Raw genomic sequence first — 24,070 nt, 5'->3', positions numbered from 1 at the left:
AATTATCTTTCAATGAAGTGTCATAATTAACGGCAACAATATATTCACGGCAACAATCCTCATTATATATAGAACATGTACACGTTAAATCCAGTATTCATCTTCTTCCTCTGGACTAGGGTTGCCGTTAGGGGTGTTCAACCGAATCCAGATCTGGATATTCGGCCATAACCGAATCTAGATGCTAAAATCTGGGCGGTTATCCGCCCGAATTAATCCTGATTTAATTCAGGCGGATAACTGGATTCAATCCGGATATTTGAATTGTAACCGGATATACAAAATGAATAATATCCGGATTGTAATCGGATTTAATCCGGGTTATAACCGAATAAATCCTTTTTTTCTTTTTTAAGACTTTAAAACTTTCCATTGGGGATGAACACCGGGAAGAAAAATATATATATATTACAACTACAAAATCCTGATCAAAGTTTGTTTACAAACTAGTTTTTCTTCTTTCTCATTTTTTTCTCATAAAATTAGAGATAAATAATGCTACTTACTGCATAATGCATCACAAATTACAAAGGTGAAAAAAAAAAACTGTACACAAGAATGAGGAGAAACTGCAGTACAAAATGAACGACAAATTGACAATGAGTTGCCTAATGACTGCTGCTTTCCCAATCTCTGCAATGGGTCACCAATCCCACATGGCCTGAAATATGGCAGGTATGTGCTTCAGGCATTGCACCATCTCCCTGTCCAGTGAAGAATTATTTAGAACAACATCCAACATCGGGCTGCCAAAAACATTTGAGGAGCTCTTAAACGACCATTAAACATTCAAAATTAAACATGTTTGCTAGTGTTTTTAAACACAGCAATGGGTAATCCCCTGCAACCTTAATGGATCCCTTCAAATTCATTAATTGGGAAAGCTCGAGTTAATTTGAGTTAAAGGACAAGTTTGTCAGTTCAAAGACTCAATGGGAATAATTCGACCTAACATAAGTCAATGACAAGAGAGATGTCATTTAAGCCAAGGCACACAACTAGCTTCATATCGATATATTAGAACAAACAAATCCATATGGGTCTCTCAACCATATCTCAATAATACAAACCTATAGATTCAGTCATTGTCTTTTGACTTTTTTCAATAAACAAACAGAGTATTACTTAAAATAAACGAAGTATTACATAAAACAATGATTAAAATTTGCCTTTTTTTCATTCCATACGTGAACTGAATAGAAAAAATTCACTGATAAGGTATCGAAATAAGCTTACAGAGCAAAGAAAAAACAAAACAAAACAAAACCCATAATTTCATACAAATCTAACAGAAAAATGAGAAAAATCTGAGAAAAATTCATAAATACAAAGAAATATATCTTACGAGCTTAGAGAGAGAGAATATGGATGGTAGCCTCCGCGTCTCTCACCTAGATGTGCAAAAGACTTCTAAGTTACTGTTTCCGTGTTTTGGTGAGATCGAGAAACTTGAGAGAGAACAGAGCCTTGAGAGATTCGGTGGAAATACTTGAGAGAAAAGGTCAGAAGGGATTCGGGGGAAAGACTTGAGACTTGAGAGAGAAAGCTAAAAGGATTGCGAAGAATCAAAGACGAGATGCGTAAGTGCAAACCCAGTCTACCCAGATACATAACTTGGAAAGCTTCAACAGTTTGAGAGAGAAGGGATTTAAGAAGACAATAAATAATAAAGACGGGACAGTTTGTTTGTTTGTTTTTTTTTAATTAAGGGACCCGATTACGGATAATCGAGTCACGTAACTGAATCCGTAATCGAATTCGAATTCTTCCTACCCGCTCGGATGTAATCTGGGCGGATAACTGCCCGAATACACTCGAATTTCTAGATTTCGAATCGGACCGAGAAAAAAATAAATAAATAAATAAATCGATCCGGTTCCACACCGACAATTGCCGCTCCACCATCTTAAGATAGCCACTGCTCAGTCTACCCACGAAACTTCATCTACCCAAACTCTTTAAGAGTGTGTTTAGATGTTGAAGTGAGTTGAGTTAAGTTAAGTTGAGATGATAAAATATTGTTAGAATATTATTTTTTAACATTATTATGATTTTGAGATTTAAAAAAATTAAATTTTTTATTATATTTTATAATAGAATTTAAAAAAATTATAATGATGAGTTGAGATGAATTTGAAACCTTCCGCCAGCTACCGCACAGTTCTTATCGTTCCGTATCATCATCCTTGTTGACTTGAGTAAACAATCAGCTACTGTATTTATGCAGAATGAATTGTGCACGAATATATGAACAATAAAAAAAGATATGCCACTAATGATATAATAATGAGGGTTGGAACTCCAATATTCTCTCCTTCAAACATGGATCGAATATCATGATTCATAAACCCTCGAAATGACATAATATAATCAATTTAAAATTTGAAATATGCACTCATCATGATTCTTTCTTGTATAGCAAGCATAAGCATGTTCTTGGATCCATCGCCATCAATTTTTATATTTTTATGAAAAATTAAAAAAATAATAAATTTTTTTTTATGATTAATTTGAATTGAATTTAATTTAATTTAACAACTAAACACATCGTTAAACTAAGATATTTTATGATTAATCCTGTAAAACTGTTTTTATCGGAAAGTGATGAATTTATTTTCATAATTAATTATTTATTTATTAATAGGTAAAGCACTTCAACCATCTTTACTGCTTTTATTTATATTTATTTATTGGGTATTAGGTAGATCTTGTCTTTATACGGGTCCGTTTCTTGGACGTAGCGTCTCGGGACTTTTCTCTTTCTTCCTCTTTATTTTGTTGGAAAATGGGCCCATGGCCTATTGGGGGGTAGGTAGGTAGATCTTGTCCTTCCTCGGCTTTCCGTCTAAATTCACTCCCCATTCCCCAACATCATGTATTCTGCTTCTCAAAAATTCATTATAAAACACGTTTTGAAAGATGCCATTTTTATTTTGAGTAATACTACATACAGTCGTAGAATATGCAGTCGTCGTGTAGTCGCTTTGAAAAAGAGTGGGATCTATTATTAAAAAATTAATTTCTTTTCAGGTGAGTCTTTTATTTATTCACTTTTTTCAAAACGACTACACGACGACTGCACGCTCACGACTGCAAGTATCATTTCTCTTTTATTTTCTCATCGTTCACGACCCCATGTACCAAATAATTCAATTATTTTTCAACTTACAACGTTGTAGTTGATGTGGGCTCTCCCAACTTTATTGAGCAATTATTTTTCATTCAACAATAAAGTTGGATCTTTCGCATGATATATGCTTTTACTATGAATTATATTTACCATCTCCACATATTATATATTTTTTTATTTTATTTTTCCTATAACAAATATATAATATATAGATGATAAGTAAAACAATTCAATTAATTTAATAAAAATAAAATATATAAAATGAGTATCATCCCTCTTTCAATAATTTGACTCGTAAAGTCTATCATAATTTTATGCATCAAATAATACAAAACATTTTAACGAAAGTGAAGTTTATGACACCTCCAAAGCTTCAGAAAAATTTAATTGTTTTCGCACTTTCAACAAAGTCGATGAATAATATTTCTATGATAATTGATAATGTTATATATAATTTTAAAATGTTAACTGCATAATTATTCTAACAAAATATATACTCATTTTGTAAATCCCAATGCTTCAATTGTTTATCTAAAGAGCGGTGCTAGTTTGCTGCCTGAGTAGCACCGCTCGTTTATATCGCTAGTTATTTTTTGATTTTTTTCATATTTTTTAAATATTTTTAAAAAATAAGAAAAATATATCAATATATTTAAAATTACTTCATTAATCAATAAAATAAATAAATTTACCCACAGCGGTACACTATAACGGTACGCTTTGGAAAGTAAACAAGCTTTTCGCTTATCTAAATAGATCGGGAGTCTTTGGCTGAAGGGCATGTGAATCATATGCACCATTGATTTTTTTTTTTTCCGCATTATGACGACGATAGGGAAAAAAATACTAATTATATTTAAAAAAAATTTATTTATCTACGTTTCACTTAGTAATATATTGAAAATTATAAATTCTTAAAAAAGACTTATGAAATGAATGGTGTACATCTTTTATAAATAAAATTGTACTTACAAAAAATAGAGAGAAGTGTATTACTTTTCCATGTTTTTTTTTTTTAAATTGTTTTCCTTTAAATGTAATAAATTAATAATAGCTTTGTAGTCGAATATTCAAGGGCGCCGGCGGACCCACGAAAAGACGGTGCAAGTGGTAGGAAAACGATAGGTGCAAAATGGGATCTGGATCCCGATTCCGTACGTTCACATGGCCAAGGCCAGCTATTGCAGTTCCACCGGAAAAATATATCAGAAAGAAAAAGAAAAACTCAACTATAACTCAAATGGCTTCGTTTGGAACCACAATTTCTCTCAACTCATCATTACAATTTTTTCAAATCTCAACATAAAATATAATAAATAATTCAACTTTTTTAAATCTCAAAATAATAATAATAATAATAAATAATATTCTAACAATAATTTATTATCTCAACTCAACTCAACTCAACTCATTTTAACATCCAAATGCAACCATCATTAAAAGATGAACAAGTTTTTAATTCATTAACATTGAGATCTAATCATTATAATAAATTTCAACATGCATTTTTTTTATTAATATGTTGTGATTAAATAAATAAAAAATGAGTAATATTTAGATATAATTTTAAGAGTGGTGCTAGTGTGCCACCTAAATTTAACCGCTAGGCATGTTTAGTGGTATAAATTTAATATTTTATATTTATCTATATATTTAGAGATTTTTAAATATTTTTAAAAAATTAAAAAATACACCAATATATTAAAAGTCGATTCCTTAACCTTTAAGTAAAAAAATAATAATTTTTTTTTAAATATATGACCAGTCAAAATGAGATGGTAAACTCATAAAACATATTAGTATTTTCTTAATTTTAGAGTGTATAAGTCTCGCATATTTTATTTTAAAAAAATATAATCTACTCATATATTTAAAACATTCCAAGAGAGAAATAAAATATATTGGGATATATACTCGTAAATAAGGTTTGAACGAGAATAATGGTACCATCAACAAGAGCAATCAAAAGGCCCACATACCCCAAATACCAATGACGTCTCTTATTTTCCTTTTCTTTGTTATTACTTTATCTTAGCCTAAATCTACATTTCCTTGATTATTACTTGAAAACAACCGTGCTAAAAATAATTATTGTGAAAGCCACACAAACGTAGGGATGGGCTCGTGCTCCGACTCCGATAGAGTCGGAATGTTCACCTCCAACTCCGACTGCAGAGGTCAAAACTCCCTTCGATTGGAGTCAAAGTTCGACTCCGATTAGAGTTTGGAGTTAAAGCTCAAGACTCCAATCGGAGTAAAAAATGGGTTCGAACGAACAAATTGTGTGATGTACGCTCAAGCCACACTCGAGTGTCACTCGAGCGAACGTCACCTGGAACAAAAAATCTAATTTTTACAAAAGAATCAGAACTCAGAGCCCACATGAAAAGTGGAAGTCATTTTTGCCCAACCAATATAATTAATTAGAATAAAAAAGAGTATAAGTATTTAGGTCTCGTTTGATTTTTCAGATAGTCTCAACCTATCTTATTTTAACATTGAAATACAATTCAAACACAAATATTTTAAACTTTTAAATTTGTAACTTTTTCAATTTTTTCATCTAATAATGACAAATTTTTAAAATTTACAAACAAAACACAAAAAATAATTCAATATTTTTAAATCACAAAACAAAAATTATATTAAAAAATATATATTTTAACAATATTTTAACTTTATAATATTTTAATTTAAATTTTTCTCCTCATTTCTCAAAATTCTATAAAATATCTTAATTCAAATAATTTTACTATTATTTATAAACTATATCACTACTATTTATATATTTCTTAACCCTTCTCATCTTGTGTGTCTAATCGAACGAGGCCTAATGTTTTATCTAGTTTGACAAAAGTTCCATTTGAATGAGTTATTTATTCAAAAATAAGAAATTTCATGGAAATTGGCTTTCTCCTTCCCGAGTAAGACAAAGACTTCTAAGATGTATAATCCATATCCGTCTACCATTTTGTTGTTTTTTTAGTCCACGTGTCACATTGATTTGTTGCTTAAATGTTGACTTATTTTTAGTAAGATTTTTTTAACAAAGCTCAACTTGTTTCTTTTATAAATGAAGGAGGATATGAACATTTTACATTTAATTGTTTCTAATATAGGTGGAGAAGGACAAAATTGGAGTTAAAACAACCATATAAAAAGCCTTTTTGAGTAAGATCTGTTTAGATAATAAAAATGTTTCATCTCATTTCATCATTATAATTTTTTAAAATTATTACATAAAATATAATAAATAATTTACTTTTTTTAATTTTTAAAATGATAATAATATTAAAAAATAATATTATAATAATAATTTATTTAATTTTTAAATTTTATCTCATCTCATTACTAACTAGAAATGTTATTATAGGGCATTTATATTATATATAATTCACGCGATATATGTTGATTTATATTTCTTTTAATTAAATTATAACGTGTAGATGGTGTGTGGTAATCGAAGCTTTAGGATAAAATTATTTTATTACTCATATCCTTTATTGCCATTTAATTAAATAAAATAATATCTAAACAATTACACATAATTAAATTATAAATAAAAGTAAAAAGTTAACAATGGATCGAGCGTGCATCGCGTTGTCGTGTTACTACTTCCCCAAATTTGGCAGTCAAAGATCGTGGCTTCTATTTAAGACCCCCGGACGCATTTCAGGCTGAAGAATCCCAGCTTCCATTGGACACGGATATCAGAACCAGAAAAACAAGGAACCTGAAGCAATCCAATCACCCATGGCTTCTTCTTCTTCTTCTACCAAACTCGTCGTCTCTCCTCCCTTCACCTCCTCTCCTTGTTATAAATCTTCTACCAAATCATCCTCTCTTCTCTCGTTCCTCCATCACACCACCTCCACGCCCATCTCCTTAAAACTGTCGCGTTCTCTGTCTCATTCTCGTTGCAGTTCCTTTGTTGTCAGCAACGTCCTCAAGACGGTAACATCAACCGAAACCTCGGTCCTCAACTACCCACAAGATCTCGACTCTGGAAGCTCAAATCCAAGACCAACAATTTTGGTCTCCGAGAAACTCGGAGAAGCCGGTCTTGAAGTTTTACGTAGTTTTGGCAACGTAGAATGCTTGTACGACCTCTCGCCCGATGATCTTTGCTCCAAGATCTCGTCATGCGACGCGCTGATTGTGAGGAGCGGTACCAAGGTGACCAGGCAGGTGTTCGAGGCAGCGAAAGGGCGGCTGAAGGTGGTGGGGCGTGCCGGTGTGGGCATTGACAACGTGGATCTGCAAGCCGCCACGGAGTTCGGTTGTCTTGTGGTTAATGCGCCGACAGCCAATACGGTGGCCGCAGCCGAGCATGGGATTGCTTTGCTCAGTGCTATGGCTAGGAATGTAGCGCAGGCCGATGCATCTGTCAAGGCTGGTACGTCTTCATGTCTGATCTGATGTGTGTGCGCGCGTGTGTTTTCTTTTGTTTTTTAAATCCTAGAAATTACGAGGAAAAAGAGAAGAAAATGAAAGTTTAGAATTTTCAACAATGTACTGCTTAAAGAAGGACAAGCTCTGTGTCGGTAATTTCTTTCTTCTTCGTACTTTTCCGAGTAAGAAACGGAGCCTTAAATCAATGAATTGCTCATTTCTTTATTAATTATCTTAGATCTGTTCATTAGAGTTAGAATGAAATCTAAGTTTATACTCAAGTTGATATGGGGTTTTTTTGGTTGTATATGTGAAATAATTGACCTGAAAAATGGATTAACAAAAGCCTCCATGTCCGTGTCCAGATATGAGATGATTGATCTGGATTTTTCATGTGTTACTAGTCCCTGTGTTTGCAGAGTTTGGGTGACACGACGTTCAAGTTGAACAGGCTGCGGGGTCGGATTTCCGCTTTTGTAGCTTTCAACCATATTTAATGTTGGGTTGCTGGTATTAGATACTTTAGGTGATGTGTTGCTTTCCAAGTATAAATGTGAATACCTTGTTTGGTACACCACATTAATAATTTCAGTCACATGCAGCACTCAGCAGCAGGGGTGAACCCAAGTCCATGCCCATATGGCCATATCAAACACTTTTATAGTTTTGCCCTCCCTAAATTACATTTTTTTGGTTCTGCCCCTGAACACATCCTAAGCACGGCAACAGCATATAATATAAATATAATATTAAAGCTGACAAAAAAAAAAAAGATTAATAGATGTTGTCAGTATTAATGGTGATCTGATCTATAAGCGTTTTTCATTGTATAGACTGAAACTTGTCCATTATTTATTGAAAAATCAGAGTACCTACCTGTTAACGTGCAGTTATTACTTGCTAGTAGTTGTGAGTCTTGCTTGATCATCTGGTAAAAAAAAAAACAATGAGAATAAGAAAGAGCAGAATAGGAAAAGGTGCTTCGTAATCTTAATCGAAGGAATTATGCAGAAAATAGTTATTGAGAAAACAACTCAGTTATTGAATGAAATTGCAAGATAAAATCTTAGGATGCATTGCCAACTTCTTTGGATGTTGCATTGTTATTGCCACAAGATAAATTAGTTGGAGAAGGCTAAACTTCAAGTTGATTTTTCAGGAAAATGGGAACGTAGCAAGTATGTTGGTGTCTCTGTGGTTGGAAAGACTTTAGCAGTTATGGGTTTTGGGAAAGTTGGTTCTGAAGTTGCGAGGCGTGCCAAAGGCTTGGGAATGCATGTTATTGCGCATGATCCATATGCCCCAGCCGATAGAGCCCGTGCTTTAGGTGTGGAGTTGGTATCTTTTGATCAGGCCATCTCCACAGCGGATTTCATCTCTCTCCACATGCCACTCACTCCTACCACTTCAAAGGTATTCAATGATGAAACATTTGCAAAGGTGAAGAAAGGAGTGCGAATCATCAATGTTGCTAGGGGCGGAGTTATTGATGAAGATGCATTAGTTAGGGCCCTCGATGGTGGCGTTGTTGCTCAGGTATGCTTCTTCAATTCATGTGGAAGACACCTAAATGGTCATGCTAAATTCATAGAAGCATAATGATCAGTGACTGTGACATAAGCTTAATCTAAGTAGTATCATCTTGTCTCAAGGCTTCTTGTATCCATCCACTGCTACATTTTCTCAGTTCTAAATTTTCCCTGATGAATTTCAATTTTCAAACGCTTGATTGGGGCTGATCATTTGATTGGATGATCTTCTTGCCTCAGTTTTGTTCTTGATGATAGTTGTACGGATGGATATCCCGAAAATGGTCACCTTTACTAATTTAATGAGTTCTATAATTACGTGGAACAGGCTGCACTTGATGTTTTCACAGAGGAGCCTCCACCCAAAGAAAGCAAGTTAGTGCAGCATGAGAATGTCACTGTCACACCTCACCTTGGAGCTAGCACAAAAGAAGCACAGGCATGTTTTTGTCTCCTAGCACCTTTCATGATCCATATACTCTCTGCTTTCTTACATAATATTTTCTAACCCAATAAACCCTCCGTACCATCCATTTAGGAAGGCGTGGCTATTGAAATAGCAGAGGCTGTAGTAGGAGCGTTGAAAGGGGAGCTTTCTGCAACTGCTGTCAATGCTCCCATGGTCCCCGCTGAGGTAAAAAGTTGTGCATACATAGCCAGATAATCAATAGTTTTTGAGTGCCAGTTGGGGGTTCGGGACAAGAAGAACTCTCTTGCTATTATGCTATATATATGTGTGCGCGTAGTAATTCTGTAAGGGAAGGTAGCTTACACATTGCTTGTGTGCTCAGGTTCTGTCAGAGTTGTCACCTTATGTTGTGCTAGCTGAGAAGCTGGGAAGGCTAGCTGTACAGTTGGTGGCTGGAGGGAGCGGCATAAAAAATATAAGGGTGGTCTATAGATCTGCCCGTGACCCGGATGACCTGGACACAAGACTCCTCCGGGCTATGATCACAAAAGGCATAATCGAGCCGATATCATCCTCATTTGTTAACCTGGTCAATGCGGATTTTACTGCCAAACAAAAAGGTCTTCGCATAAGTGAGGAAAGGATAGGCATTGACTCATCTCCAGAGTTCCCTGTCGACTCGATTCAGGTGCAAATATCCAATGTGGATTCTAAATTTGCAAGTGCTGTTTCAGATAGTGGAGATATAAGCATTGAGGGGAAAGTGAAATATGGAAAACCCCACCTAACATGTGTGGGATCCTTTGCTGTGGATGTGAGCCTGGAGGGAAACCTGATTTTATGCAGGCAGGTGGATCAACCCGGCATGATTGGCCGCGTTGGAAACATACTAGGTGAGCACAATGTGAATGTGAGCTTTATGAGCGTGGGAAGGACTCACCGCAGGAAAAAGGCAATTATGGCTATTGGTGTGGATGAAGAACCAAATAAGGAGACCCTTCAAAAAATAGGAGGGGTGCCTGCAATCGAAGAGTTCGTGTTCCTCGAACTGTAGATGAAAATCATCGACGATCCTTTACCTAGCTAGAGATGAAATGCTCGCTCGTGTTAGAATGCCAAGTACTTCATGTATTCTTTAAGAATGCCCACATTGGCTTTACGGTGGCTGAGATGAGAATTAATAAAAGCTGGCCGCTTCACAAAATACAGCAGTCTGCTTAGTCCTAGATTGTATAAAATCCTGTCACCATGCAAGACATTATATATACTAGAGGGCATGGGCGTTGGTAGTTTTATTTGTTTTCCTAGTCTGGTGGTGATATTTTCTTCGTCTTCTCGAGTGATTTTTGTTGCTGTTTTTTACTCCATGTACTTGCGGGTGGTGGTAGTAGTGGTTTACTGATGTGTAATTCTGGCTGATTCAGCTGTTCAATCATCAATGAGCTTCCTTGTAGTGAAAGTAATGTTTCCCACTTTTCTATTCTTTTTTTTTTTCTTCTCTTCTTTAACCATATTTTACAGTGCTGACGGTGCTACTCCTACGGATGGAGGCCACCAAAATAACCACCAAATAGATAAATGATTTTTTTTTTTTTTGGTTTTTAAACATTTTTTTAAATTCATTAAATATTTAAAAATAAAAAATAAAAATCAGAAATTAATTTTCAAATCCTTACTTAACAATTAAGTAAAAAAAAAAAAATTAATCGGTGTCCACCGTCAATTAACCTTATGTGGGAAAAGCATTTCCTAAATAAATAGTTTTGCTATATACAACTGGGGTGGGAAACTCCCGGAGAATCGGCCCACGTGGAGAGATTAAAAAAAAAAAATTGAATAAAGTTGATTCATGCATCTTGCCCTCTTTTCATCCGCTCCTTCGATTCCAAGATAAATAAAATTGTACTTTCTACTTTTAAGTACAGCTACTACTTCTTCTTTTACTTTCTTTTATTCTTGCAATCTCTACTCAGTCTGATGGCTTTGGATCTCTGGTGCTGTTTGCTTACTGCATATCTTGCCCCTCACTCTCTCTCTCTCTCTCTCTCTCTCTCTCTCTCATTGTGAAAAGCTTTTTCTTTCCTTCTTACGAGCACATTTGCTACTTTCAAGCTCAGAAGTCAACATCCAGAGTTTCACATCACAGCTGCTACTTCTTCTTCTTTACCAATCTCGAGATCTTGGTCTCTGTCTTCCCCTTTTTTTTTTCCCACCAGACCCATTTTTAAACTCAGCCTCCAGATCATTGTCATTTACAGGTTCGTATTGCAATAACTTTTCTTACTCTTTTTATCTTTCAAAAGACTTGAATGTATTTATTTTGGATTTGAATCTTGTTATTTTTCAATTTATTTCGGGATTTCTTGAAACCCATCTGTATTTGGTGTGGTTCTTAGGCAAAATCTCCAAGAAAATTCTGATAAAATGGAATTGAAACTTCCGACTTTCTATTTTTACTCTTAATTTTATTTAAAACGAATGGAGGGAGATGAGTTTGGGAGGTTGAAAACGGATGAAAGAAAAATAAAAAGAAAAACGCTGCTTACAACCGTTTGGGGAACCAGTTGCGTAACCCTGTCCTACGTGGCGGGGACGGTGTCGTTTGCAACTTGTGGTTTTTGTTTCTAATTAGAATTTTCACATTCATTTCTCCCGCATCCTCCCGCTCGATTTCTTCCCTCCTCCCCATTCCCATCCTCCCCAATCCCATCGCATCGTCTTCCTCCGCATTGGTTCAGTCAGCGTCGAAACCAGTAAAGCCGGCGCCCTCTTCTCCCCATTCCCATCCACCGGTTCCACGAACCCACTTCATCTTCTCCACCAGAGCACCGAAGCCGGTTCGTCTTCTCCACCATATCGACAATCCGAAGCCCTACAGAGCAGGTAGGCACTTCTACTCCTCTTCTCCTCGTACCCAAGACCCACAGAATTTTGAGTTTATAACGTTGCGCAGGTGGGTTTCTGAAAAAAGCGATTGGGCTTTGGTTTCTGAAAAAAGCTGAGGAAAGAATTCCAAAGAATTGACGCCGTTTAATTTTCTTTTTACTAGTAAAAAATATGCATCAACGAAAATAAATGGGGTGAGAATAAAGGTTGTTGTTGTTGTTGTTTTTTTTTTTTTTTCTTTTTTTTCTGGGGTCCCGGATATTGTTTGATTCCTGAGATACAAAGATAATGAGAAAATAAGAAATAAACTGAACATAGTATTCTTATTGAGCTGTCTGGGTTTCTGAAAATTGAAAACCTGCCTTAACTAAGCCAAATAGTCGTATTAGGCTTAGTTCGAGGAGTCTTGTAACTTGTTTTTCTCAAGCCCCCAATTATCAGTATTTTCATCAAGAAATTTATATATTTTTCTTATGCTATTTTTGCATCCAAAAAGAATATTTAGGGCATTAGGAAATTAGAAGCAATGATTGAGTTTGGGGCTCTGCTTGGTATTGTTGCAGAAAAGGTTGGCATACCAGAGTTTTTGAATGGAATAGGCAAAGGGGTCAAATCCCATGTGGCTAAGCTTGAGTCTGAGATTGGTGACTTTCAGAAGCTGCTTGTCTCTCGAACTCTTAAGCTCAAGAAACTTGGCATACCATGCCAACAGGTATTCACTGCAGATTATTCTCGTCTCATTGGAACAATGTGCATGCATGCATTCATGTCTGATATGGCACGTGGGTTTCATCATAATTGTGGTTAGAGATATATTTGTACATAGGAATGTATTTCTAATGATTTGCGATTAGCACTTTTGAGTTCTTATTCAGAAGTTCTGGTTACCCCGTTTGTAATGTTTCCTCTAAGTTAGCAAATAAGGTTTGACATAAAAGAACAGGTTGCTCGTAAATCATCAAGTTATGTTTTTCCTGCCATACACACTTATCATGCTGGGACTTGCAGCCACACTATAACTATTTCCTTTTTTATGGTCCCAGTATGCTGATATAACGCAAGGTAACTTTTAATTAGGTCACAGATTGTTCAGTCTGATGCACAATTCTTGTCTAAGAGGTTCCCCATATTTTTTTGGCAACAGCATAGCTATGATTAGCTTGTCTAATCAGTGAAAACTCAGAATGAGCTATTTCTTGATGTTTGCATAATATTTTTTTTTTGCATAATATTAGGTTGGCAAAAGATAGATGGAAGCCTGTTTTACAGTTGCAAAACTCTTTTCTTACTTGTGGGACTTTGTACTAAGATAAATTTTATTATTTTGTTGACGTGTAAAGAGAGATGCACGTTATGTTGATTAATATTTGAATTTGTTTTTTTGAGTTTCATCTTTAAGGTACTTGTGACTATCACAGAGATTCTCTGTTGTCAGCATGAGTCTCTCTCTCTCTCCCTTTCTATTTATTTTTATTTTTTTTATTTTAAGTTTTTATGCAACCAATTTTGGTTTGCAGTTGAGCAACTAGTATTTCTGAATTAATATATTTTTGTCTAGATTTCATGCATGTGTTATGGGTATAGTGATGCTGTAGCATGTTGTTTTATCACTGGCAATATGTTCCTATATGGCAGCTGTTTATTTTTATTCAAGTTTACAATCATGGTAGCTCCGTGATCTGGTTTTGGTATGAATATGGCTATCGAATGATATCTCAGCTTGACATTTGTCACATGGTATGAAATATAACAAGTTATCATGTCATATTGATCTTGATAGGTTGTTACATTTTTTCTATGCCTCAACCCAGAGGATTTGATTGGCATTGATCGATGGAAATGTTAGACCTTGCTTGACTTCCAAGACATAATAGGATTGCTATAGTATGATGACTTTGAAGATGTAATAACTTTAGTGTTGATGGTTCTCTATTGTCTCATCATATTATGTGCTAATGGTTGGTTCTCTTATTGGCTACCGATAAAAATTTTGGCCTATTATAGTAGTATGAGGCATTACTTATCAAAAAATTAAGTTAGTAGCAATCACTAGATTCTGTTTTACCCGCGTCTCATTCAAAACCTATTGGTATTGTGAACTAGTTCGAGGATGGCTGGCAGTACAAAATATTACGTGAATACGAGTGGTTAGACCTTTGACCGTGGCTGTATTGCCAGATGCCATTTTGCAAATTTGTGGATGAATGTAGTTGGGTTCATCTATATCTTTATACACACGCACACAGACATATATATAAATAGATACACACACAGAAAATACATTGGCCTTAACATGAATGAATTACATTTATGAGGTATGGAGGGGGGAAAATGGTACGAATCAGGTCTTGCGCGCATCTCTTTTATGCTGTTAATAACTTGTAAATGAGGCTGCCATTCTATGCTTACTACTTGTTAAAACTGGGGCCATGATTCTGTGATATTAGACATGATTACTCCTGGTTGGCTTTCTTAAATTCTAATAACACTTCCTCCCGTCCAAAAAAAAAAACTTGCATAAATTCTGACACCCGTTTTTTTTCTTGCAGAGGAAGCTGATATTGAAATATGCCCACAAGTATAGGCTGGGACTCTGGAGGCCTCGAGTTCAGCCTGTGAAATCTTAATTAGTTTCTTAATAGCTGATCCTACTGAGGATTAAGATCAAGATGGTTGTCTGCTAGAGAACGTGATAGCTGGACATCTCCACATGAAACTGTTTTATTTTCTCCAGAGTTTTAGCATCTTAGTGTTCGTGATCCTTTTGAGCAATTTTATGGACACAATTTAGGAGCTTAATTCGAAGTATTTCTGCATGAACTGGGGTTAAACAGCCTGGTAACTGCAGCATCAATCATACAAGTTATTCTACCATAAGAGGAGGAGGCCTTGTTATGGATATGGATTCCACCTTCATGTACTAAGCTCATTTTATTGCAGACAATTATTGAATTATTTTTGGCTTTCCCATATATGTCCAATAAACAGTTACTAGATATTTTAATGAGGATGAATGGTGCAAATTGTTTAGAAAAATGGTAATTTTGGCATCAACCATTAACTGCAAGCTATAGAATACAGGTAATCTTTTTTTTCCTTATTATGTTGAATCGATGTTCTTTCCTTTAACTTTTCAAGTGGGGGAGGCACTTCGGTTGCATGGATGGTGGCAATTGGAAAAGTTCTTCGATTAATTGGGTCAGTCAGGACTCTGTCCCTCTTTTTATTGACATGTTTACTTTCTCACTTTTGCAAACTTATATTTTTCCTCCTTTTCTTTTTTAGATTCCTTGTCTTGTCTGGTCGGAGTGCATCTTCTTAGTACTGCGATTTAAGATCAGTGGCACAATCTTTTCAAAATCCTTAGCAGTTACAAGGTGGTATAAAAAGTGAGAGAGAGAGAGAGAGAGAGAGAGAGAGAGAGAGAGAGAGAGAGAGTTCAATAGAAAAGCCACATGCCACATGCTTTATGCATAAATCATATAATGATGCTATTACATTCTCTTATCATTGTGGACAATGGAAGAAAAATAAATTGAAGTTCCCAACAAAATTCATATCATCTATACATAATATAGTTTTTGATGATATTTTTTGTATGTAAAAGAAATGTCATCATAATAGTTTCTGCTGATATTACATTCTCTTATCAGAGGGGACAATGGGGGAAAAAGTTCCTCTTTCCTCCATGTCTGGCCACAGGACAATAGAACTTTGAACAGCCATATTCACCATTAGATGAAGCCGCGAGCCTGCACCAGAGTCCATTTGAATCCAGCTCTATGTGCTTTGTGCCCCATGGGAATGATAACATTAACTGTGACCAAACTGGCTATATTCCGTGAAACCAAAGATTGATAACTTTGCCACACATGGACAATTCAGGATCCAGATTTTCATCAGATCCTGCCCAAAAGATCTATTAATTATCCACACCTGTAAGAGACTCCGGCATCTACCAAAAGTATACCTCATGGAACAAAAGATTAAGCAAGACCTAAAGACAACACAGTTTAGATTTTCTGCAGATATGCAAAGTTCTCATTCTTCAACAATAAACACTACTATGATGTCAACACGAAGCCCCAAAATGGAGTTAGTAATTGCAGAGATGTTTTTCTACGTTAAAAGTTGAAATGGAGAGAGAGTAACATACTTGGGGATCCAAGAATCAGGTCCATTGGTCCCCTAGCAGAAGGGTGTTAGACTATTCAACTTGAATCTCACCACCAACTACTATCATTGCGGACTTTGGATATGTGGAGACTAATACTTGAACACTTCTAAAGCAAACTCCTGCATTTTATAACTCAAATTACAAAATAAACTTGCATATAGAATTTGATAATTCAAAGAGAGAGACAGATAGATAAACAGTCAGAGAGAGAGAGAGAGAGGGACAGAGAGAGCATTGTTCTTATATTTCTCCTTGTTTGGTAATCCCATTATATTGTCTACAATCACTTGCCTGTATAATAAGCATGGTACTTTTGCAGCTAACTAACAAATAATTACAAATATTTGCACACGTCTTAGCAAAATAAGAAAACTGGAAACAAAGTAGCATTGCTATTTATCACATCAGATCAAGTAAGTAATCTGATATATTATCAAACATGGAATATAATTATAACATAAATTGCAAAGCCAAACCGAAACAATGATAAGGGGAGAAAAAGGACAACAAGCAGATGTACAGGAATCTACTTGGTGAAATCTGAAGACGACCACATCTTGAGGCATCACATTCGAAAGCCCAATATACCTGAAAGTAGAAAAAAGATAATTATTGAATGAAGGACAACTATAAGCTGGGAAATGTACAAACAAAAATATATGAAACGTGCACGCGCACACACACAAGGATTAAATTGGCACCAGTATATACCATATTCTCATATTCCTCAGCTACTCTGCACTACCAAAATTTATTTGTTTATACCCGTTATATAATTTTGAGAGGACTATTATCTTTTCAGTGTCATCACTCTTGAGAATAAGAATAAATTTTTAATTTTTTTTTTTCAAAAGCCTTTATCTTCGGTGAAGACCTTTAAGGTGATGAGATGAATAACAAACAACCAAAAAGAAAAAATAAATTATCAATCAGTGACAACATAATGCAATCTCAATAGTAGTAAACATGATTAGGACAAAATTACCTTGGAAGATTATCACAAAGAAGAAGAGCATGGTGATGACCAATGCAACAAGGTTATCGTTTGAAGATGATGCTTTATCTGCTCTCATTTTTTTCACTTCCTTCCTTCGTTCAATCCTTGCACGCCTCAATCTTGCAAGCTCAGAAATTTCTCTGACCAACTTCATATCTGCTGCATCCAATAACGGACCAGTAGGAGGACGGGGTGGCTTGGGAGGCTTCTTAGAGCTCGCCTTTTTCCTTTTCTCACTTGCCATTTTCATCTTCACCATACCCGCTGCCTTTCCTTCCACCTCACCTTCCAATATCTCCAAATTCTCATCAGGCTGTAATACAATCTTTGTTGAATCTAATCCATCAATATCCCCCACTGATCCATCAAAACTAATACATCCACTCCTCAGCCTACTCAACATTTTCTTTGCATGCTTACCACCCACATCCAAGTCTTCAATTCCATCTTCTTCGCTTGTGGTCTCACCACTTTCCAAATCAACAATTGAATCACTTTCCTCGGAATAACCTACGATTGGGCGCAGGTGGGTCTTGTGTGGGTTTAGAGAGGGCACGACATCTATGAGTTTATTTACTTATAAAAAAAAACAAAAAAAAAAGATGAGTTTATAACGTTGCATTGTTTCAAATTTTGCACTGTCAAGACTTTTGAGATTTTTTCTTTGGTTATGATATGATTCTCTTCAATTTTGGTCTCTCAGTTCAATGAAAGGGTTATCTTAGTTGAGTGCTGCAAAGTTGATTTGAGTTTTTGTGATTATTGTCGTTGATTTTTCAACTAATCAAGAACTGTGACTTGTGAAGGAGATTTAGCCAAAATAAAGATGATTAATCTTTTTTTTGCACTGAAAACATGCGAGACTAGAGGAATAAGGGTACCATAAATCTCCTTCACAAGACAGTAGGAAAATGGCGAGAATAATCTGTAGCTTCCTTTGTATTTTTATTGCCCCACGAGTTTTGCCCTCTCTAAACCAAAGAACCTTGCTGCAAATCTAAACCAAACTTCATTAACTAAACTTCCTTAAATGTTCTGCCCAGTGTTGGTTGCTACTTGCTAGTATTTCTTTCATGCATCTTATCAAACAGGTAAAATGCAAGCGCAACTGTAAATATTTTTTGGCTTACAGAGATTGCATTAAACTAATAAAATAGATACAAAAGGAAAGGAGTGTGTGAAGCTTCAACAAACATTAACAACATTCGAAAACGCACACCCTGGAGAAGTAAAAACAAACAATGCAGTGCAAAAAAGAAAACCCAAACGGTTGGAGAAATAAACCTTTGCTCACTTCCTTGCTCAGTGACCAGTGTGCTTTCGGAGCTGTAAAGAAGGCGACGGAGCCGTGAAGAAGGCGACGGGGGCGAGACCGGCTTGGTCCACCGCGGCGAGCACAGACTCTTGGTTCAGAGAAAACGAATTGGACGGTTCAATTTTGGGTTTTTTCTTTCCCTCCATTTCTACCGCATATTTCACTCACTTTCTCTCTTTTTTTTTTTTTTTTTTTAATAAATTAGCACTGACGTCAGCCGGTTCCGCAAGGGTTCTGCAACGGCGGTTGCAAGCAGAAGAACTGAAATAAAAAACGGCCTGTTTCATTTTCCACGTGGGCAACGGATCCCCGCGGTTTCTCGTCTCGGTTGCATATAGTGTTTTTCATTTTTTAAAAACAAAAAAATCAACGTGGCCCATTTGCCTTCCCTCTCCGTAGTCTTGGGATAGGTTGCTCGATCTGTTTCAATCTCTCAAGCTAAACCCTGTTATTTTATTTTCTCAAGCAGATTTACGACAAAGCCCGGGAAATCTTCCCAGAAACTTCCTCTATCTTTTGTCCTTACTGGGTATGGTAAAGAATAAGAAAGTTTGTATCTTTGTGATTGGTTTTAGATAGGAAGTACGTCAATGGCGGGAATAGCTATAGTCTTGGATTTGTTGCGGAAAAACCCAAGTTTATACACGGGCCAAAGCCTCCACTCTAATGGGTTGTTCTCGGCTACCGTCGCGGCATCTGCCGCCGCCGCCGCCGTCTCCGCCGGAACCCCTTTTGCCTCTAGGGCGTTGTTCGGGTACTCTCTCTCTCTCCCTCCTTCCATCCCTCTCTCTCCCCGCATAAAAATGTTCGTGTCTGTGTGGAGTGGATGGAGTATATAAATGGCTAACACAATTCGGATTGGTTATATTTGGATTCAGTATGGGGTATTAACTTGTCTGAGGTAAGTGGGTATGACCGTATGGCCAATTTGTCGGCAAGTTATATATATTTTTTAAAGATGGAAGTTCTCAGATTGGCATTGTTTGTTTTCCTTGATTATGTATAACTCGATTTCATAGGCGTTGTTCAAATTTGGTATCGTAAAAGTGGGTATAGTCAATGAGTCTTGAGGCTTTTTTTTTTTGTGCATTTCTTCATTGCTGCAAAATTTTACTAAAGCTATAATCTTGGCCTTGGCTCTTTTATTTGGTGGCTGTGACTTGAGTTGTCGTTGTAAATTTGGAGGTGCCTCACTTATGCATTCTGGTTGCATTGTTTTATGAATCAGCAATACATTTGCATCGATAGTCTCTAAACGGGGTGGCTCTAAATTCTCTTTGAAATTCTTGAAATTTAAGTATATAGTAGGCTTTTGACTGTACTCGGATGCTGCAGACAAAAAGAAATGAAAAGAATAGAAACAAGGAGCTCCATATTTAGGTTTTTCAAATTTAGTACCCAAGTATAGCTCCATTGAGCTAAGCTTTGTACGCCATCTTGGCCTGGTCAAACTGAGTAATTCTCCTTTTGGAAAACAAAATAATAACCGCTTGGATGATTAGCAGTTACAGCAGAAAGTGCACCTCTCTCTCCCGTTGTCTATGCTAGTGTCTTTTGCAGATTTTTCTTATTGTTCCCATTTTCTTTTGCAACAAGCTACTTGGTTTTGTTACCATACGTTTAGGACCACTTTCGAAAAGAGGTATTTTAGCTAAGCTCGGACCATATATTGACTTATAGTAGCTTCACTGCTGTATTCAGGATATCGGTTGCTCATTGTGATGCTGGTGCAGCATTGTCTGAAGATTACATTTCCAGTATACGAAGCGCAACTACAAATATCTTTCAGCATGATTCTTTGAAATACAGAACAAAAGAATATAAAATTGAGTTAAAACCTTTGTTCTCAGCTTTTGAATTAAGGGCATTTGCTATGACTTCCGTGAGGTCGTTTTTGATGTTCTATTTGCCTCTTTTGGAGCCTCGTTCAAACATTGAGGAGGATGATGATGAGTTTCTTCAGGACACTCAAGAAGAGCGCCATTTAGATTTGGTTGTTCCTTTAAAAAAATCAGTGAAGCAAATTGTCCGTGAGGTGAGTTGTACCTATATGCCTGTCTATCTGTCTCATGAACCATAAGGATTCAGCTCTTGTGCATTCAAGGATTCTCATTAGTAGTTTTTAAAGCATGATTGATTCTCATGGGTGGTAAATTATAACGATGTGAAACTCTAAAAAATACTTGCTTGTTCATTTTTTATATATTTGCTTAGCAAAGATTTCTTGGCTCTCTGGAATATAACGTGTTACCCTCTCAATGAGAAACTAATGCAAGAATCTATTTTTAATGAGTAAAACCAGAAAATTAATAATTCATCAAATCTATTTCTGTACCCAGTCACCATGTCTTGGGATCCATCTCTGCGGGCATGTTCCTTTCTGCTATCATTGCCTACTTGCATATTTTTTTTCATCTGTGTTTGACATCCTGTCCTGGTGTATTTGGTTGGAAAGAAACGAGAGGTGCTTTAATGATAGGGAACGCAATAGAGATGCATTTTGGAAGTTTTTTATAAGCACTCTACTTAGCTGGTTCTCTGCTATTGTACTCAAGGGAGGGGCCATAAACGAGTTATTGTCTTCGCTTTTCTAGTATTAGAATGTAACTAGGTGTTTCTTTGGTATACTTCTTGTGTACTTGGGCTTCGCCTATTACATTGTGCTTAATAAATATCTTTAACTTATATAAAAAAAAAAATTCTTACAGCTATGTTGGTTATTTGTTTTTCCACTAGATAGGATAAAGTGAAGTCCATATTTTGATGCTCACTGGAATCCTTCGATAAGTTACCATCTTTGGCTTTGTGCTCCTTGGTCAAACTGACATCATCATGTAGGATAGGGCTTAATGTTAACCAAAACAAAAATGCCTTGAACTCTATGAATGAATTTTGTGAACTTGTCCAAGCTCCCATCGTTATGCGAATTAAGTCTGGTTTGGCTAGACTTGCCTCTTTGTGTTTACCTTTCCTAATTTTTTGTGGCAAAGTATTGATCTAAATCTAACCATCCTTCCTTGATATTCAAAAGTTCTCCACGATACTGATAAAAAAAAAAAAGTTCTCCACGATGCATGTTATATTATAACTGGCTCCTGCCTTCTCACAACATTTTGTCCAAAAAATATTTGTTTCAATGAACACGTTTACTGGCCTTTGACAAGTCCTAATATTGTTGTCTTTGAAACCTGTTGTTTCTAACCTAGTGTTTACCTTAAACTGGAGCGAAAGAAGTCATTTTGGTTGCTTTAACAGTGATTTTAATAAAAAACTTCCATCCAATTTTGCTGTTTCTCAATCTTGGAACTCATATTTGTGTGCTGCAAAGCTTTGCATCTTTCTCCATTGTTTTGCAGCAGATGTTTCTAGAAAGATAGGAAACTCAGTTGTACCTTTTAGAGACTACTTATTTCAGTGATCTACTGCATACCATTACAGACTACTGTTGTAACCACTAGACGAGTGCTAGAACGAATTGCTGTCCATCATGTTTCACAGAGGATGGCATGGAAACTTTTGAAAGGTACTGAAAAGTTTTTTTTTTCTTTGGAAAAGAAAAGGTGTCAAATGTGCATTTTTCGTGATTCATCATATTATAAAGAAGAATCAATGGACATTTTACATGCAATAGAGGAGATGAGCTTAGTTATTGCTGTAAGAGATATTGATTATTATAAAAAAAGTCTAATCAGCTTTCTGATTAGATTTCTAATAAACTGATGCATATGATCAATATGTACAGACGCTCCCAAATCTGCTGTGCGCAAGGCTGAAAGAGGGATGCCTAGATTGGTTTACTTCTATAGTGTTAGCAGAACAACTATCAGAGGTTAAGCCTTTTATATTTGCTTTCTTCCCATTTATTGTAATTTATTTCTGAGCTTCAACCGCATTGAATTGTGCCCCATTTTGATATGCAGGACACTTTCTAGGGGTTGCTGCATCATGGCTTGTTCAAGTTGGTATTGAATTCTACAGATACATCTCTTCTCTTATTAAAGAAGAGAGTGATGAACTTGATAAAGCCGAAAAAATTAAATTTCTAGGGAAAAAGGTTGCTGGTGCTACTGTGAAGTGTAGTGCATCACTGGTTTTTGCTTCCATTGGGGCAGGGATTGGTGCCACCCTCATTCGTCCTTCGGCTGGCCAGTGGATTGGTAAGCTCACACCTGCTGGCAAGAAAGATTTCTAGGATTATATTTGAATCTCTCTAGTTGGCAACAATTTATGGTATATCCCATGTCATATATTTCCCACCAATAAACTATGCACTTTTGTGCAGGCTGTGCTGTTGGGGATTTGGCTGGGCCCATTATTGTATCAGTTTGCCTCGAGAAAGTTCTGCATATGGACCTTTAAGCACTGGGTGAAATTATTACAACATATTATTTGCATCTGCTTAAAATTGTTGGTGTACTTTATAAAATGTTGAGGTACTTGATGATAAATCTTTGAATAATGCTACTTACTAAAAGCAGGTGTTGAAGCAGAAGCCAATATGGCGGTCAGTTGAAATTTTACCTATCTATGGCCACTGTGATCTCCTTCGTTTTTTCTTTTTTTGATGAATTTTTCAAATAATACATTTCTGCTGCTGATGAGTTATGAGTTATGATTGTTGGATGGTTGAACAATGTCTGCTCTCTCCTTCTCTGTCACTCGCGCAGGCGCGCTGGCATGATGTAATGTAAAACTATGGTTGCTGTTCAATTACGTGGTTCTGATTTATGCAAACTTCTACTCTAAACAGAAATCCATTTTGGTTCATAGTGCGATGTACATGTGTGTGTATGAAGCAGAGAGGTAGCTTGAAATTTCCAATTGGAACAGCTTTCAGAATTTCCAGTACTGGACACTCAGCTCATTGCCATGAAAGCCCGGCAAATGTTGCAAATACAGGTGGGCACTTGATGAGATGATTGGAGGTTTGGATACTTTTTCGCCAGTGTGTGTACCCGACCTCTGAAATCGTATGAAGTAGCTTCACTTCGCCTGTAGCTGCATGATCTGCCATGTAATGTTAACCCAACCAATTATGTGTCCTTTGTATTACTGATTTTAATGCAACAAATTGGGCATTGCAATTATACTTATATACTTACAATTATGACTTGTTATAATTACAAAACATGTGAATATTTCATATTTTTATACTATTTTTTATACTAGTTAATGGGATTGGTAAGGGGTTGGGCCAAGTGGTGAAGGTCTTGGTCTTAGGGTATCATTCATTTC

General features: G+C 36.0%; 3 protein-coding genes and 1 long non-coding RNA gene across 12 annotated transcripts; 3 read left to right on the top strand and 1 right to left on the bottom strand.

The window, feature by feature from the left end:
* The first annotated feature begins 6,779 nt into the window (after positions 1-6,779).
* LOC108983060 (D-3-phosphoglycerate dehydrogenase 2, chloroplastic-like) lies at positions 6,780-10,932 on the top strand. Its single transcript, XM_018954583.2, has 5 exons — positions 6,780-7,526; positions 8,682-9,058; positions 9,380-9,490; positions 9,590-9,685; positions 9,843-10,932. The coding sequence occupies exons 1-5, from the start codon at positions 6,884-6,886 to the stop codon at positions 10,512-10,514; spliced, it is 1,899 nt and encodes a 632-aa protein (XP_018810128.1). The 5' UTR covers positions 6,780-6,883; the 3' UTR covers positions 10,515-10,932.
* A 529-nt stretch (positions 10,933-11,461) lies between these two features.
* LOC108983057 lies at positions 11,462-15,416 on the top strand. 2 transcript variants are annotated; one of them, XR_001994812.2, is made up of 3 exons: positions 11,462-11,718; positions 12,910-13,058; positions 14,896-15,416. It is a non-coding gene; the product is annotated as an uncharacterized LOC108983057 (long non-coding RNA). The 2 variants fall into 2 exon arrangements; XR_001994811.2 differs by lacking the exon at positions 11,462-11,718 and adding an exon at positions 12,111-12,343.
* A 380-nt stretch (positions 15,417-15,796) lies between these two features.
* On the bottom strand, positions 15,797-18,970 carry LOC108983054. 8 transcript variants are annotated; one of them, XR_004801897.1, is made up of 5 exons: positions 18,805-18,970; positions 17,509-18,096; positions 17,044-17,111; positions 16,503-16,642; positions 15,797-16,252 (listed from the first exon to the last, which is right to left on the bottom strand). XR_004801897.1 is itself a non-coding variant. In XM_035691713.1 (3 exons), the coding sequence occupies exons 2-3, from the start codon at positions 17,921-17,923 to the stop codon at positions 16,554-16,556; spliced, it is 504 nt and encodes a 167-aa protein (XP_035547606.1). In that variant the 5' UTR covers positions 17,924-18,096; positions 18,805-18,970; the 3' UTR covers positions 15,797-16,553. The 8 variants fall into 8 exon arrangements, 1 of the variants encoding a protein (XP_035547606.1); XR_004801898.1 differs by having other exon boundaries at positions 17,054-17,111; XR_004801896.1 differs by having other exon boundaries at positions 16,503-17,111.
* A 230-nt stretch (positions 18,971-19,200) lies between these two features.
* LOC108984002 lies at positions 19,201-23,922 on the top strand. Its single transcript, XM_018955818.2, has 6 exons — positions 19,201-19,589; positions 20,537-20,870; positions 22,274-22,358; positions 22,578-22,664; positions 22,756-22,992; positions 23,118-23,922. The coding sequence occupies exons 1-6, from the start codon at positions 19,426-19,428 to the stop codon at positions 23,192-23,194; spliced, it is 984 nt and encodes a 327-aa protein (XP_018811363.1). The 5' UTR covers positions 19,201-19,425; the 3' UTR covers positions 23,195-23,922.
* The last annotated feature ends 148 nt before the right edge of the window (positions 23,923-24,070 follow it).

Source organism: Juglans regia, chromosome 7, assembly GCF_001411555.2.
Source record: "Juglans regia cultivar Chandler chromosome 7, Walnut 2.0, whole genome shotgun sequence".
NCBI classification, from domain to species: domain Eukaryota; kingdom Viridiplantae; phylum Streptophyta; class Magnoliopsida; order Fagales; family Juglandaceae; genus Juglans; species Juglans regia.
Note: the sequence above shows the minus strand (reverse complement) of the source record. Positions and strands in the feature narration are given on the sequence as shown.

What these genes read in the sequence shown, in the direction of transcription:
- LOC108983054 (XM_035691713.1), bottom strand. Translation starts at nt 17,923, where the DNA reads ATGTTGAGTAGGCTGAGGAGTGGATGTATTAGTTTTGATGGATCAGTG. An exon ending in CTTTGTGATAATCTTCCAAG is followed by an intron (nt 16,643 to 17,508) that starts GTAATTTTGTCC and finishes TATAAAATGCAG; the next exon opens with GAGTTTGCTTTAGAAGTGTT.
- LOC108984002 (XM_018955818.2), top strand. Translation starts at nt 19,426, where the DNA reads ATGGCGGGAATAGCTATAGTCTTGGATTTGTTGCGGAAAAACCCAAGT. An exon ending in GCCTCTAGGGCGTTGTTCGG is followed by an intron (nt 19,590 to 20,536) that starts GTACTCTCTCTC and finishes TGCTGTATTCAG; the next exon opens with GATATCGGTTGCTCATTGTG. An exon ending in TGAAGCAAATTGTCCGTGAG is followed by an intron (nt 20,871 to 22,273) that starts GTGAGTTGTACC and finishes ATACCATTACAG; the next exon opens with ACTACTGTTGTAACCACTAG.
- LOC108983060 (XM_018954583.2), top strand. Translation starts at nt 6,884, where the DNA reads ATGGCTTCTTCTTCTTCTTCTACCAAACTCGTCGTCTCTCCTCCCTTC. An exon ending in CGATGCATCTGTCAAGGCTG is followed by an intron (nt 7,527 to 8,681) that starts GTACGTCTTCAT and finishes TTGATTTTTCAG; the next exon opens with GAAAATGGGAACGTAGCAAG. An exon ending in CTAGCACAAAAGAAGCACAG is followed by an intron (nt 9,491 to 9,589) that starts GCATGTTTTTGT and finishes CCATCCATTTAG; the next exon opens with GAAGGCGTGGCTATTGAAAT.